This window comes from Thermothelomyces thermophilus, chromosome 5, assembly GCF_000226095.1.
Source record: "Thermothelomyces thermophilus ATCC 42464 chromosome 5, complete sequence".
NCBI classification, from domain to species: domain Eukaryota; kingdom Fungi; phylum Ascomycota; class Sordariomycetes; order Sordariales; family Chaetomiaceae; genus Thermothelomyces; species Thermothelomyces thermophilus.
The window spans coordinates 246,592-260,613 of record NC_016476.1 but is presented as its reverse complement, the minus strand read 5'-3'; the positions used below and the strand labels follow the sequence as shown (position 1 = coordinate 260,613).

The 14,022-nt window shown below is 58.5% G+C and overlaps 4 protein-coding genes across 4 annotated transcripts; 3 read left to right on the top strand and 1 right to left on the bottom strand.

Annotated features, from left to right (window-relative positions):
• Window positions 1-35: 35 nt before the first annotated feature.
• On the bottom strand, window positions 36-4,460 carry MYCTH_2307935 (uncharacterized protein). Its single transcript, XM_003664746.1, has one exon. It carries the CDS (start codon window positions 4,334-4,336, stop codon window positions 164-166), a length of 4,173 nt encoding a protein of 1,390 aa, XP_003664794.1. The 5' UTR covers window positions 4,337-4,460; the 3' UTR covers window positions 36-163.
• A 214-nt stretch (window positions 4,461-4,674) lies between these two features.
• MYCTH_2307934 (uncharacterized protein) lies at window positions 4,675-6,653 on the top strand. The gene is made up of 3 exons (XM_003664745.1): window positions 4,675-6,234; window positions 6,487-6,519; window positions 6,584-6,653. The coding sequence occupies exons 1-3, from the start codon at window positions 4,813-4,815 to the stop codon at window positions 6,599-6,601; spliced, it is 1,473 nt and encodes a 490-aa protein (XP_003664793.1). The 5' UTR covers window positions 4,675-4,812; the 3' UTR covers window positions 6,602-6,653.
• Window position 6,654: 1 nt separating this feature from the next.
• Window positions 6,655-7,728, top strand: MYCTH_2307932 (uncharacterized protein). Its single transcript, XM_003664744.1, has 2 exons — window positions 6,655-6,765; window positions 6,821-7,728. Exon 2 carries the CDS (start codon window positions 6,969-6,971, stop codon window positions 7,146-7,148), a length of 180 nt encoding a protein of 59 aa, XP_003664792.1. The 5' UTR covers window positions 6,655-6,765; window positions 6,821-6,968; the 3' UTR covers window positions 7,149-7,728.
• Window positions 7,729-8,860: 1,132 nt separating this feature from the next.
• MYCTH_2307931 (uncharacterized protein) lies at window positions 8,861-11,252 on the top strand. The gene is made up of 2 exons (XM_003664743.1): window positions 8,861-9,856; window positions 9,922-11,252. The coding sequence occupies exons 1-2, from the start codon at window positions 8,975-8,977 to the stop codon at window positions 11,212-11,214; spliced, it is 2,175 nt and encodes a 724-aa protein (XP_003664791.1). The 5' UTR covers window positions 8,861-8,974; the 3' UTR covers window positions 11,215-11,252.
• Window positions 11,253-14,022: the final 2,770 nt, after the last annotated feature.

Genomic DNA, 14,022 nt, shown 5'->3' with positions numbered 1-14,022 from the left:
TGTTTGCGTTAATTATCATATGATTCTCATTAAAGGGATGATACCTTGATAATATCGCAGATACACATAACGTAGGTTTTGCACATGAGGTAATTATAAACAAGCGCAAGATCATAACTTCTAAATATGCCCCGGTACCGCCGTCATTTAGATATCCAGAACACTACCGCCTCTCGTCGGTAGCCACAAACTTGACGCTCTTTCTCCTCTCCCTCTCAGCTCCGATCCCGCTTCGTCCGGGACTCGAGCTGAGGATGCCGGTCCCCGACGCTCTCATTCCGCTCCCAAACCCGCCAGAACCGCCCAGCGTCTCCCGTGCCGTCTCGACCGCCCTGCTCTGCGGGATATCGTTCCCGTCGCTCCTTACCGGCAGCGGAGGAGGCTTCCCGCCATACCCGCCGCCGAAACCGCCACCGCCACCGCCACCGAGCTCCGCATGCTGCTGCTGCTCGTCCGCAAACTGCGTCGCCACCTGGCTGGCTTCCGCCGCGGCCCCGGCCCCCCTCTGGGACGCCGCCTCAGCGGCGGCCGCAGCGGCGGCGGCGACGGTCGCCTTGGCCACGGCCCTCGTGGCCTCCCTGACCACGCGGCTGACGTCCTCGGAACGCGTCACCACGCTGTCCAGCCCGCGCCGGGTCGGCAGACATCGGTGGCCACACCCGTCCAGCGGACAACAACCCTCGCTCGGCTCCGCGGTCTGCGGCGCGTCCTCGAGGGCCGGGTGCCCCCCCGGCTCGAGCGCGGCGTGCCACGACTGCAGACACGACGAGTGCCCGCCGTGTCCGCAGCCGGGGCAGTACCACCACGTCGCCAACAACGCGGGGTGGTGGTGGTGGTCGTCGTCGTCGTCGACAACGACGACCCTTCCCTCCCGGTCGCCATTCTCCGCCTCGTCCTCGTCGCCAGGTAGGGCCGACGACCCCGACCACGTCACGGGGTATGTCGAAGAAGGCAGCGGAAGCGCGCGCGCGGGCACGACGCTATCCCTCCCCCCGCACACCGCACACCCGGCCATGGCGGCGCGGCACCGGTCGCACCGCCACACCGAGTCGACCGACCCGGCAGAGCGGTCGACGTCCCGCGGCCTGTGACACGCCGAGCAGACGAAGCCAGCCTGGACCCCCTGCTGGGCGGGGGTGAATATGGCCGGGTAGTTGTCGCCCCAGGAATGGAGAACCCCTCCCGGCCAGCCTTTGATGCATAGCTTTCGAAGCAACGCGGCCTCGGTGAAGAGCTCCATGCTCATTAGACGGGCATGGTGTTGGCGGAGGATCGCAGCGACTTGGAAATTGTCCAGGACGCCGTCTGGAAGGAGTGGCTTCAAGAGGAGGATGATGGCCGAGGCGTTGAGCGCTGACGACTTGGCTTCGAAGGCCAGCGCGCGGGATATGAGGGAGTAGGGTTGAAGAGGGTTGTTGAATGATACGGTCGAAGGCCCTGATAATGGGTTGGCTGGGTAAGGGTAAGGCTGATCGTCAGGCCAGCAGAGGTAGTCTGTCTCGACGATGAAGGGGGATTGGTCGTCCTCAGGAACTGCGGGGAAATCAGGGGCTGGGCCCTCTACCAGAGGTGATGTAGCGACAAAGTCCGCGTCCGTCTGGGAGGGGAAACGCGACTCGAAGCTGTCAGTCGTGGTTTGCGTTATTGCGTGGTGTTCATCGGTAAAACCGGTCATGTCTGTCTCCGTCCTTCCGAGCATCGTGCGGAAGGGAGCAATGGGATTGCGCTCAGGCGATTTCTGCAAGTCACCGCCCCGCGCCCGGGGCTCAGATCCTTCTCGGCTCTCCCTTCGCAGCTCGGCCAGAATCGCAGCGCGGGCTGCTTGCTCCGTAGCGCTGCCTTCGATAGACGCTGTCGGGTTTTTGGCCCGCTTGCTTTCGGCCGATATGGAGAGGAGGTGGACGTAGCTGTCCTCGGAGTCCTGTCTTAGTAGGAGCTTCCGTGCCGTGCTTGGCGATCCGCCCTCGCGGGAATCGGTAGTTTGAGTTGGCTTCGGCCCCGGGGTCGGAATATCGACGGCTTTACTCAGGATGGCTTCGGTATCATAAAAGTCGTAGCCTTCTGTACTGGCATGAGTGGCTCCGCTATCGTGGCTTGCGATAGAAAGCGGTACAGAGTCAAGCCGTTTGCGCGTAACCAGCGAGGCAGGATGAGCCGCCGGGGGCAGAGTGAAGCTCTCTGGTTCGACTATGGGCATAAGCTCCCTCCGCCTCTGGAACTCACCTTCGCGAGGGGCTTCTGGGCCATCCGTGACCGGGCGTGCGACGGGAGTGGGCACGTTCGAGGTGCTTTCTAGCTCTTCGGAAAGGAGGGATCTTGGATGCAGGGTCTTGTCAAGACTCGCAAAGGAGAAGACCTTCCGGGGCGTTTCCTCCCCATCGACAATAGTCGGCATTGGCGCGTTAAATACCTCTGCCATCGCCTTAGCTTTGGCCTTCGCCCTGGCCTCGGCCTTAGCCTCGCTCTTCCTTCGCGCCGAATAATGATGACGATCCATCCGGCGATCGAGGTGGTACTGCGCGCGCTTGTGGAGTAGCATTTCAACGGCATACGCAAGGATGCGCCACGTTTGTGCGAGTCGAAACTGCCTCACGCTTGCTGCAGCCTTGGCGTAGTGCTCCAGGATGGTAGCGACCCGGTCCGGGAGGAGGCCGGCGCCTGCAGAGTAAGGCAAGTCCCTGTGGAGCGCTTCGAGATAGTTCACGGTCAAGTACCTGTACACGTCCACGTTGGTGGCAGCCGGAACGTGCCCGACCGCCATGGATTGCTGCGGCTTGTAGGGACCAGTGGCTTTAATGGTCTGCTCCAGCGACATGACTTCCTCCATTCCCGGGCCAGCCGGGGGCGTCGTGCTGAGCGTGGCTGTTGAGCGGGTGCTCGGGCGCCGCCTACGGCTGCCACGCCGTTTTGGTCCTATGAAGCTCCCGATAGCATCGTCCTCGGAGTCACTTCGGCTGACGCCGAACTTCGGGGTCGTGGGGCTCGAGCTATAAGACGGCACCGCAACGGCTTCGTGGTGCACAACGTGGGGCCGGGGCCGCTGAGGAGGGGGGCGTTCGTCCAGGAGCATGAGCACGTCACCGCGTGGGGAGAACGCCATCGTAGAGACAGCTTGCCGGTCAATGACCTTGGGCGCAAACGAGATGTCGCACTGGCTGAAGATTCCGTCCTGCCCCGCCGTCCACAAGAGGTACTGGTCGTGCCAGAGCATGGCGCTCGGAGACGTGTCGAACCTCTGGATCTCCTTGTAGGGCATGGTGGGACGGGCGAGATCCCAGAGATGTATGACGTTGATACCGTAGCGCTTCTGGCTGGTCTCGTCGTATGAGATGGCCAGCTGCGACGCCCGTTTCCCCTGGGCCGTGGCCGACCACTGACCCGGGCGCCAGGCCAAGGTCCCCGGGGGGGCTGGGGTGGAGATTGTCCACTTGGGCTTCTGTCGCTTGTCCTGCTTGGACATGTCCCATATACGGCACTTGCTGTCCACCCCGCCGCTGGCGATGTGAATGCCGTCCGGGTGCCAGGCCATCGACGTGCACGATTTCTCGTGGACCTTGATGCGTAGAATGGGCGCGCTGGGCTTCCGCATGTCCCACTTCAGCAGGGAGCCTTGCTCGGTGGCGCAGGCAAAGAGGAAGCCATCCCTAGGGTTCCACTGGACGTGGTGCACTCCGTCGGCGTTGCACTTGAACGCCTGGATGGAGCGGAAAGTGGCGCCGGTCCTGGTCTGGGTGGGCTGTCGGATATCGAAGCAGCGCACAATGCCGTCCTGACTGCCCGAGAGCAGCCACGAGTTCCGGTGAGGGTTGATGTCCAGCGAGTTTATCTGGCGCGAGTCCTCCCGGATCTGGATACAGTCGACCGGGGAGCCGGGGGCCGTCGTCCCGGCACGCACGAGGTCGTACTGGAAGATCTTGCCGCTGGTGCCGGCAGTGAAGATGGCCTGCTTGCCCTGCGGCTCTCCCCACTTGACGGCTTTGATGGACAGCTGGTCGGCAACCGAAGTGGACATGTTGTTGCGCTGGGAGGGTTGGGCGGTAATCAAGGCACGCAAGTCGATGCCTTCCTTGACCGCGAGGCCGTCGAAGGTAACAGTCTTGAGCACGTGGCGGCCAGCGAGGACTGCGGAGCGGCCATCGGGCGAGCGGTCCAGAGCGGCAATGGGCACTCCGGCATTGTAGACAACATCTTGAGATGAGCTTGGTCGATAATGGGGAGCAATAGGCGCGCTGGTGATGGCGGCGGGTGGTGCAGCCGTGTCGTGGGCCGAATCAGGCGTCGTCTTGCCCAGCAGCTTGCGCATGATCTTGCCTTGATTTCCGATGCTGTAGTACATGGCATCGTTTTGCAGCCTCTATGTTCCCTACGGCGGCATTTCTGATTTGGGCCCAGCGAAGCCGCGATTGCAGACAGAGAGGCTTGCAGCGCCGCCTGCTGCGCGATGAGTTGGTGATTTGTCGTCGAATGTTCAATTGATGGATAATTAGAGCAAGCGAGGGTGTATGAGTGAAACAGTGGATCGCCCTGTGCCAAGCGTTGCCCTTTGGTGGAAGGCTCTGGGGAGCGCGCACGTTGAATGGCTGCCTTAGCTTCTCTGCCCCGCAGTATGATGCAGCCACCCACTGCAGTGGCAGGACTTCTTTCATTGTGCCACTCGGAGCAACCCTCTACAAGGATCTACCTAACCTTGTGAGCACTGCACGATCGACCCGCGACGACGGGAATCTCCGCCAAAGCTATCCATAGTCGATCAGAGCATCTTCGCACGTGTATCCCGCTTTACTCGGGTTTCCGAACACAATCACGGCAACCATGGACCCAGGCAGGCAAGCCATGATCAACGGCTTGAAGTCGCCACGGAAGGACAGAGAAAGGAACATCATGGCGCCGCGCTACGATCCCTCGAACCGCATCGCAAAGCCCTCGCGCCAGCCACCAGCGAAGAGCAGCAAGGCTGGCGCTGCAGACAGATACCTCACCCAGGATCAGCAAGCGGAACAGTTCATCGCCGACGAGGACAAGTTCGTCCTGAAGCAGGCAAAGAAGAAGGCCGACATCCGGGTCCGAGAGCGACGCGCCAAACCGATCGATTACCTGGCTTTTGGCCTGCGCTTCATCGACTCCGACCGCGACGCTTTTGACAATGATGATGACGACGTGGAAATTGCGATACCCGCCCCAGAGGCCGTGCTCCAGAACTTGAACGAGGCGCAACTCAAGGAACTCGAGGAAGACATTCGGTCATACCACACTCTTGAGCACAACCCGCGCAACAAAGAATACTGGACGGCGCTTCTCACGCTCTGCGCTGACCGCCGCCAAAAGCTGAAACCACAGGGCCCGGAAGGACGCGCGGTGACCTCCGTAGCGTCCGACGTCGACCGCATTTTGAGCCCAAAGACTCTGGAGCAACTGGAGGCCTTGGAGAAGCAGATCAAGGCAAAGCTGCAGTCGAATGAGCCGATCGATACGGACTATTGGGAGGAGCTGCTGAAAAGCCTTCTTATCTACAAGGCCAAAGCCAGCTTAAAGAAGGTGTGCGCAGAGATCAAGGAGGCCCGAGTCGAAATCCTCAAGGCACGGGATCCGGACAGGGCAGCAGCGTTGGCCGCTTCCGACGGATTCGCCGATACTGTTCCCGCCCTCAAGCCGGCTTCCCGCAAGGCCTTGGCTCGACCGTCCCCCGCGACCACTCAAGCCAGTTCCAGCGCCCCGCCGCCGGGCACCGCTCGGTTCGCGCCGTCAGGAAACGAGGACTTCTCGCAGGCGACGAAGGCGCTCTATGATCGAGAAGTTGCGCGCGGGATTAATGAAGGCGAGGAAATCTTCACCGCGGAAGAGGCCGTTCCGGGCATCCAGAGGCCCCTGTGGGCTGACAAGTACCGGCCGCGGAAGCCACGCTACTTCAACCGCGTGCTGATGGGATACGAGTGGAATAAGTATAATCAGACCCACTACGACCACGACAACCCGCCCCCCAAGGTTGTCCAGGGCTACCGGTTCAACATTTTCTACCCGGACCTCATCGACAAGACCAAGGCGCCGACATACAAGATCATTCGGGAACATGGCCGTCGCAAGGGCGAGTCCGTTGCCCCTGCAGGCAAGGAAGACACTTGCCTCATCCGTTTCATCGCCGGCCCGCCGTACGAAGACATCGCCTTCAGGATTGTGGACCGGGAATGGGACTACAGCGCCAAAAAGGAACGAGGGTTCAAGAGCAGTTTTGACAAGGTACGTCCGGAGCACGTGTCTCCTTCCCTATGCTGCTGTGCCACATTGGTGGGTTGGAGATCGCGGGGGTCGCATGTGTCTCGGCCACGGTCTGCGGTCTGCGGCCTGCCATCATCCTTTCTGCTGAATGTGTGGCACCTCGGTATACCTTTGCTTCTGAGCCCACAGCATACGGATCACTTACGTGCATGATTCCGCGCTCGAGTGGCCCTTTGCTTCTACGAGGCGTGTTACTAACATTGAGGTCCATAGGGCATCCTGCAACTACATTTCCAGTTCAAGAAGGTATGCGCTCACCTCGGATGAACCTGCGCGTCTCAGACGGAGCGGAGACTAACAGCGTGTGCAGATTTATTACCGCAAGTAGATCACGGTCCTCGACCTCACAGTCCCGGCGCAGCGTTAGGCCATTTTAGAAATGCACTCTGGAGTTGACTGCTTTTCTGATGTTCGTATCAACTTGCATCGACCTACCGAGGGGACGCCGGCCCGTTCTACAGACCCGTGGTTCACGAGCCGGCCGTTGTGCGGGTATGATCTTTTGCCGATGCTGCAGCGGGGTCGTCCCACTGCTGACCGACCACAGAGCGGATTCATGAGAGTTAATGCGAGCACAATGTCTAGCCTGCCTTGGTTGTGTTACGCCATGCCCGGGCCAAGTCATCATTTCGACATTATCTCCGCCGACGCTGGGTCCGTTCGTTCATGTTTAGGGATGTCGTGAGGTGTGAGACATGAACGCGCCATCCAATTCGTCACCTGAGAAGTACCATCCGGAACCGCTCCGTTTAGCTACTGGCTCGGCAGCCTGGTATTTCGGCCTTTTCCTATGCCTGGATCTGAAGACATTGGCAAAATGCAAGCGCCAACACGGACCTGTCGGAGATATTGATGATGGGCACCTTTCAGGGTGACGGACATTTACAATCTGTCGCCGACACGTGCCTACTGCGGCTTGTTTCAGGATCCTTGCAACCCTTCTCTCTTCACCCAGCTTGCTGGATACCATGACCGGCTTGCTGCTGCGAGCCCCAGAATAAGCATCATGTTGACTGCACAGGTGCTGAATCTGCACGGTTTCGACAATCCTTCTAGAAGAAGCACGGGGTCTGCAGCACCAATCCCCCAGAGACGGATCTAGAGTCAATTGTACGGTCCGATATGCTTTGAGACTGGCCAGGCGTTGCAGCGCCGTTGGATATTGTGGCTCACCAACTGCGCCAACCCGTAACCACTTCCCAGCCGTCCTTAATTGGATTATCGAGCATTTGGCCGGTGACATGCACGTACCCGGGTTGTCTTTGTCCTCCTCTCTCCGCCAGTTTCCATCCCCCAGTCACATAGTCATTCGCCTACGCGAAGAAGATCGGCGGGAAATGACAATAGCAAAGTGTGCGCGGACTCCCCGGGAGGATGCGGAGAAAAGGCCGAACTCGACAAGCTGCAGATGAACATTCAATGAAGTTGTTCTGACAAGACCACAAGCGGTCGCTGCCCTCACGGTCGCAGACTGAGTCTTGTAATGCCCCACTTACGAACCTGGCCGTAGCTGTCGGGAAGTTCCAGAACCGGGGTTGATGGCCAGGGGCCAGGGTCTGGGCGATCTCTTGCCGCCTTTCTGTCACTTCTCATCCTGGCCGCTCTCAATCTTGGACGACTTGTAGCAGGATGGCATGTGAGCGCCCTGATATTCTCACTGTAAGCGAGGCCGGTTCGGTTGGTCCGCAGCCTGGCCAGAGCCACAGCGACCGCCGATGATGTGGTTGTCTACCTCGCATGTCGATGCCGCCGGTCGACCACTTCATTGCGGAATGCTTGGGGACAGCCACAATCCGCCTCCTCGGCGTTTGCATGCTCTCTCACTTCGAACATGGAGATACACACATCCTCCAATCTTGCCTATACACACACACACACATATACACACACGCACACAGAGTGTACTCCGTACACAGATCCATACACGTACGCACATCCGAACACTTCCTCACACAGAGCTACAATTACGGCGCACGAAGCCATACTGTGTACACAACACGACCTTCCCCCCCTCCCTCTCTCTCTTCCCCTGCAGGTGAGGGGTGCAGTACAGTACACATCTCCTCGTAGCACAAAACGGCGGCGACCCGCTTACCGGGATCCCTTTGCTCCCCGGGCACATACAGTATGTACGGCTGACTTGCATGGTACAGACCCGGCACGTTGCCTGCTGCGGCACGTCGATGTAGATGTGCAGTCAACCAAACAATGTCTTGACAAGCCGACCATGCATCCGTATCCTCGGATCCCTGCTTTCCTGCCCCCCACCCAGGGAGCCGCCTACAAGTAAGGCGGCCGCAGAGTTGCACCCCGAAGGTACCGAGGTACAAGGCCGCAAAGCTGCGCCCCCCTGTCGGGGATCGCCTTATCCGGCTTGCATGCCATGACTGCCAGATAGTTAACCCCCAGCAGGACCGGGCCCATTTTTTGACCAAGATATCATCAGCCCTGATCATCTCAGAGCATAACTGAGCTCCTACCGACCCAGATCTCAGCAGAGAATTCTGGGATATCAAACTCAACTTGTTCCCCTCTCGCACATCTCGGCCCTCGCCCACTTCACCACTTTGTTCTTGCTTCGCTCCATAAGCCACAAGCTTGACCTCGACTCCTTTCAACCTTTGGAAGCTCCTTTCGCCCTCGTTATCTTAGGTGGCAACCCCGTACTTTCAAAGAACACGAAGCGAAAGCCGCCGCGGAGATGGCGGTCATATCCACCATGAGAACTCTCTGTGCCTCTCCTGCACAACAGGTGACCGGCACAAGCGTCAGTCCAGATCAAAGTCAAGTAGATCAAGAGCTGGTCGTGGGCATGAGCGCACTCCAAACACACGACAGGGACAACCACCAAACCTACGTGCCGAGTCATTGGAGCGGCTCTCTTGGATCTCAGACGAGCAGCAGCGATGACTTGGAGAACTACGCGCTTCACAGCTCTCCCGCGGTCAGCAGCCTTCAGCAGCCCAGCTCCACGCAGACTTCTCCCCGCAGCTGGGACTCGCCGGAGCAGCTCGGACCTACACCCTGGGAAGCCGCCACTGAGCATTTCCACAACCGCTATTCCGGCTTGGATCCGCATCTATCGGGCAGTGGTGTTCACAACGGCGACGACTCGACATCGTTCCCCGGTGACTCAGCGCCCTTCATCCCCATCCAGGGGCTCGACGGATTACACAACGAGTGCCAGCAGGTTCCAAGACAGACAGATCCGTGCCCGGCTGGCCCATATCACACGGCGCCAGAGGAAGCATACCCTTCGACACCTGAGAGCAGCCAGCCAGTGTCTCCGGAGACCGCAGCGGGCCCGATGGCAGTAGATATGCCGGCGGAAGACGCTACATGTCCACCCAACAATGATGCATACGGCCAGGCCAAGAAGAGTCCCTCTCCTGTACAGGTCCGGAAAGAGGGGGAAAAGGAGGAGCCGTATGCCCAACTCATCCACCGTGCCTTCTTGAGCACGCCACGGCGGGCTATGACACTTCAGGAAATCTATCAGTGGTTTCGCGAGAATACCGACAAAGGCAAGAGCGACAATAAGGGCTGGCAGAACAGCATACGGCATAATCTAAGCATGAACATGGTGAGCGTGCTTGCGGAATCCCCGAATATGGTCTGGCAATGACTGACAGCCGCCCTCCCTATCAGGCCTTCACCAAGCGGGAGCGCAAAAGTAGTGTGGCTAAAGCCGGGGACGGGGGAAGCGGCTCTGCAACGGCCAGCACCCAGATCGAGACTAAAAAGTCCACCGAGTGGTACCTCGAGCCCTGGGCGATCGGCGGCGTCCAGAGCACAACCCGCTACCGGAAGGGCAACCAATCCCGGCGCAGCGCCACCAACCCTGGGATGCTCAGCTCGCGTGTATACCGGGGCTACCCGGCGCACCATCACGCCTCGCTGAGCAGAAAAGGTGGCCGGGTTCTCCGCGGCGCCCGCCCCGGCGTCCGCGGTAGTACTGGCAGCATCCCCAGCGTCGCCGCTACCCATCCCCAGCTACGACGCTACCAGTTCTCGCCCCCCCACACCGCTACCGGGAGTCCTTTCATCAACCACACGCTCACGAATGGCGCTGCCGCCTCCTCTGGCTCGTCCACTTACAGTGGTAGCACATCGCACCAGCCCTTCTTCCATCCCCAAGTCCCACCACAGAGCCAGACTCTGGACGGTACTTCGAGCAACATGGGGCTAGATTACGACTACCCCGACCCACAACAGCTCTTCCCCACCACCACCACCACCACCACAACCACCACCTCTCCATCCTCCTCCTCCTCTGGCACGGCCCCCCTTGTCTCCATGGGCCGCGCATCGAGCGAGCCAGGCTACGCCGGGCCCGTCGACGAATCGGTGGCCCAGGGGCCGCTCCACCACCACCCGCACCTCCTCCACCAGTCGCCCTACGGCAGCGTCGGCAGCGAGCAAGCCGGGGGGCCCATGGCCCTTGCCGATCTCCGGGCAGTTTCAACGACGGGCGGCAGCACAGCTGCCGGCGCGACGGCGGCACCCTACCACCGCCACACCGGCAGCGATAACAGCAGCTTCGCCGCCGCGGTCGCCGCCTTCTCGGCCGCGACATACCCCACCCCCATGTCTGGGATCGTATCCGTCGTCACCCCGGGCGTATACGAGGATGGGATGGATCGGTATCATCATCATCATCATCATCATCATCACCACCCCCACCACCACCAGCAACAGCAGCAACAACAACAACAGCAGCAGCAGCAACATCAACAACAACAACAACAACATCACCAGCAACAACAGCTGCAACAGCAGGCTCATTCGATCCCGCGATGGGACGCCGGTGGTGCCAGTGATGCTTGCTTGACAGGTATGGACGGGATGAATGCGATGGCTGGCGGGCAGTGTGGTGGGGAGGAGGCCGGCCAGGGCGGCTTACCGGCGGGATACGGGTTTGGGCAAGCACAGGGGTACTGATGTGGTGGAGTTGGCCGTTGGAAAGAGGAACCTTGATTTGGGAAAAAAAAAAAAAAAAAACCGAGTAGGTGTGACACTACGTGAACTGGTAGGTTTTACTCTTGAATTTCTTTTGTTTTTTTTTTCTTTTTCTTCTGGATCCCCGATCTACCCAGATCTGGCTTTGATGCGGGGTGACGGTGATTCCATGGAGGGGTAATTGGTGTTTAGTCGTGTATCGATACGGTGTTGTTAGTCTTGTCGCATTTGGCGCGGCATCATGGGGCATCACCAATTTTCCTTGGTCTTGCTCCGGGAGTTGGGAGGGAGAGAGCAGCTTCAACAGACGCGGCACATACACACACGCAGACCCACCGCTGGTGCGTAACAGGATATCGGGTCGAGGTCGGCGGCGATTTGTTCGTTCTGTCATGCTACTGCAATGTACAAAAAGCTTGGCTGTTAATTAGGCGGTTTTTTTTGAGGTTAACGAGCTGCTTGTTCCGGCGATTCCTAATGTATGATATCACATAACTGATTGGCCTCGGGAGTTTTTCGCTCATGCGAAACATTATTACCCACCCGAATGGGTCGGCTTGGGTTGCTGTATGTACTAACTAGGATGCATAATACTAACCTGCACGTATGTACAGTACAAGTACATACATGAGGTACCTACATGAAAACTATATGTATGTACATGCGGATGCAGGTGCAACTTATAGTGTGTATGACTTCCTGCATGTATGTATGTACATACATATGTACGGTACCTACCTACTACTCCTTCCCGTAATTCGGGGCGACCGGTTGGTTTCATGATTGGCCGGATAGCCACTCACTTAGCACAAAAGGGATAAAACGCGGGGGCGAGCAGACGAATGACTAGCACATGCTCAAAGTACGGATTACTCCGAATTCCGTACAGAGCAAGGCTAATTAGTCCTCGAGTGCCGAATTTACATCATGCACATGTTATATGTACAAAAATGTCTCAGTCTCGGACGTTTTCGGCACTCTGTTTACTCAACCTTCCCCACGTATTTCGCGCCCGGTGGGGTTTTCCATTCCTCCGCATACGGCTTTATGAGATCAGAATTGAGCGAAGGGCCCAGAGGTGACGAGACAAAGTAACGCTAAAAAAAGATAAACTACACAAAGGACAGCCGCTGGCCGGAGATACCATAGTGTAGGATCAGCAACGGAGCAACCCCACCCGGCTTTCCCCCATCCATTGGGCTGAAAGCGCGTTTAACTAAACCAGATGCGCGCGTTTTCTGTCGCTGATCGAAACGGCCGTGGGGCCGGTCCCGTCTTGATCGACATGCCCCACCGTACCCGCTTCTGCGAAGGCGACGGCGAGACCGAGTAATAGAGCATGTACATACACGACACAAAAGAGTGCTCTGGCTCTTCAGCTGACGAGACTCCCTCCCTTCCCCCTCCTTTGTCTCGATTTCGACTCGTCGGTCTAGATCTGGCAAGCTCGGTTTACAACCAGGGCGGGGTTTCACGGGGATCAGGGGCTGGTCTCGACCGACGACTGAGGGGAGGAGGCACTGTAAGTGCGACTCCCTTACCCGACTCCCTCCCCCGGCGCACGCAGAAATACTATGTAATATCCTCATTCGGAGCTCGGAGACTTCTTTTGGCACTGCGAGGCGGATCCCGTCGTACTTCTGGGATGAGGTCATGATCTGCGCTCCTCCTCCTCCTCCTCCTCCTCCTCCTTCTCCTCCTACTCCTCGTGTTGCTCCGCGCTCTCCTCTGCAACCCAACGAGAGACTGAAACAATACACGTGGATGTAACCTTGCTGAAGGGGATTTTTTTTCTGTCGGCCGCTTGTTGCATCTCGGGACTTCGATGACACTCAAGAACGGGAGCCCGCATCAGCCGGCGTCAGGGGGGACAGGTCGCGGCGGCGACGCCGCCGCCGCCGCCGCCGCACCGCAGGTCGGTTCTATAGTGTCGCGAATCGACACGAGTATGTTTCAAGGGAGACACAAGATGCTGTCATTCGTCGTTTAGTTTCCTCGGGCTGCCGGTGTGTGGTATGGTACATTTTGCAAGTACATTTACATACTGTACGGGTTACACAAGCACATCCGCATGTATGTACAGTACATACCGTTGATGATAAAAGAACGCCGGCTGCCACTGGCCAAGGTTTCTTTCTCCTTGCCTCAGAAAAGGCCGGGATGAGGTCCGGAAGCGGACCACCCCCCCCTTCTCCTCCTCCAATCTTGACTTGACTGGGGACGAGCTAAACAACGCAAAATGGAGGCCGTCAAACCTCATCGCGCGTACTAATTAGTCAAGGGAGACTACCTCACTAGTTTGGTACACGTTCGGTTGTCTTGGATAGCACGACCGGCTGGCGCCGGCACCCGGCGACGATCAACGGCTTTTCCTTTGTCCTCCACTCTGATCTTCCAAGATCCAAGATCGCCAGTGGACTCGAAAGTTGATTAGTGTTGCCCTAGCGTAGTTCCTTGGCTCTTGTCAAGCGAACGGAAAGGGCAACGCCCCCTCCCCCCCCACCACCACTCAAAAGAAAAAAAGCCATCCCCAGAGTCCCGCCAGAGAACGGGGGAGGCTCGAGATGCGATTCGCCTGGCGGCTGGCGGCGACGGTCAGCCTGTGTCTTGGCCGCGGCTCACGGGGGCACAGGGCCCCCGAGTGGCCGACTCCCTCGAGCAGCTAGTTATCTAAGGTAGGTACCTAGTTACTGCTAAGCGCACGTATATATTGCATGTACATCCATTACATAAGGTATGTACAGTACATACATACCAAGTCCATATCTGCAAGCCGTGAAGACAGAAAAG

Coding starts and splice junctions, on each gene's coding strand:
- MYCTH_2307935 (XM_003664746.1), bottom strand. CDS start 4,336: ATGTACTACAGCATCGGAAATCAAGGCAAGATCATGCGCAAGCTGCTG.
- MYCTH_2307934 (XM_003664745.1), top strand. CDS start 4,813: ATGGACCCAGGCAGGCAAGCCATGATCAACGGCTTGAAGTCGCCACGG. Junction 6,235..6,486: donor TCAAGAGCAGTTTTGACAAG/GTACGTCCGGAG, acceptor TGAGGTCCATAG/GGCATCCTGCAACTACATTT.
- MYCTH_2307932 (XM_003664744.1), top strand. CDS start 6,969: ATGAACGCGCCATCCAATTCGTCACCTGAGAAGTACCATCCGGAACCG.
- MYCTH_2307931 (XM_003664743.1), top strand. CDS start 8,975: ATGGCGGTCATATCCACCATGAGAACTCTCTGTGCCTCTCCTGCACAA. Junction 9,857..9,921: donor ATAATCTAAGCATGAACATG/GTGAGCGTGCTT, acceptor CCTCCCTATCAG/GCCTTCACCAAGCGGGAGCG.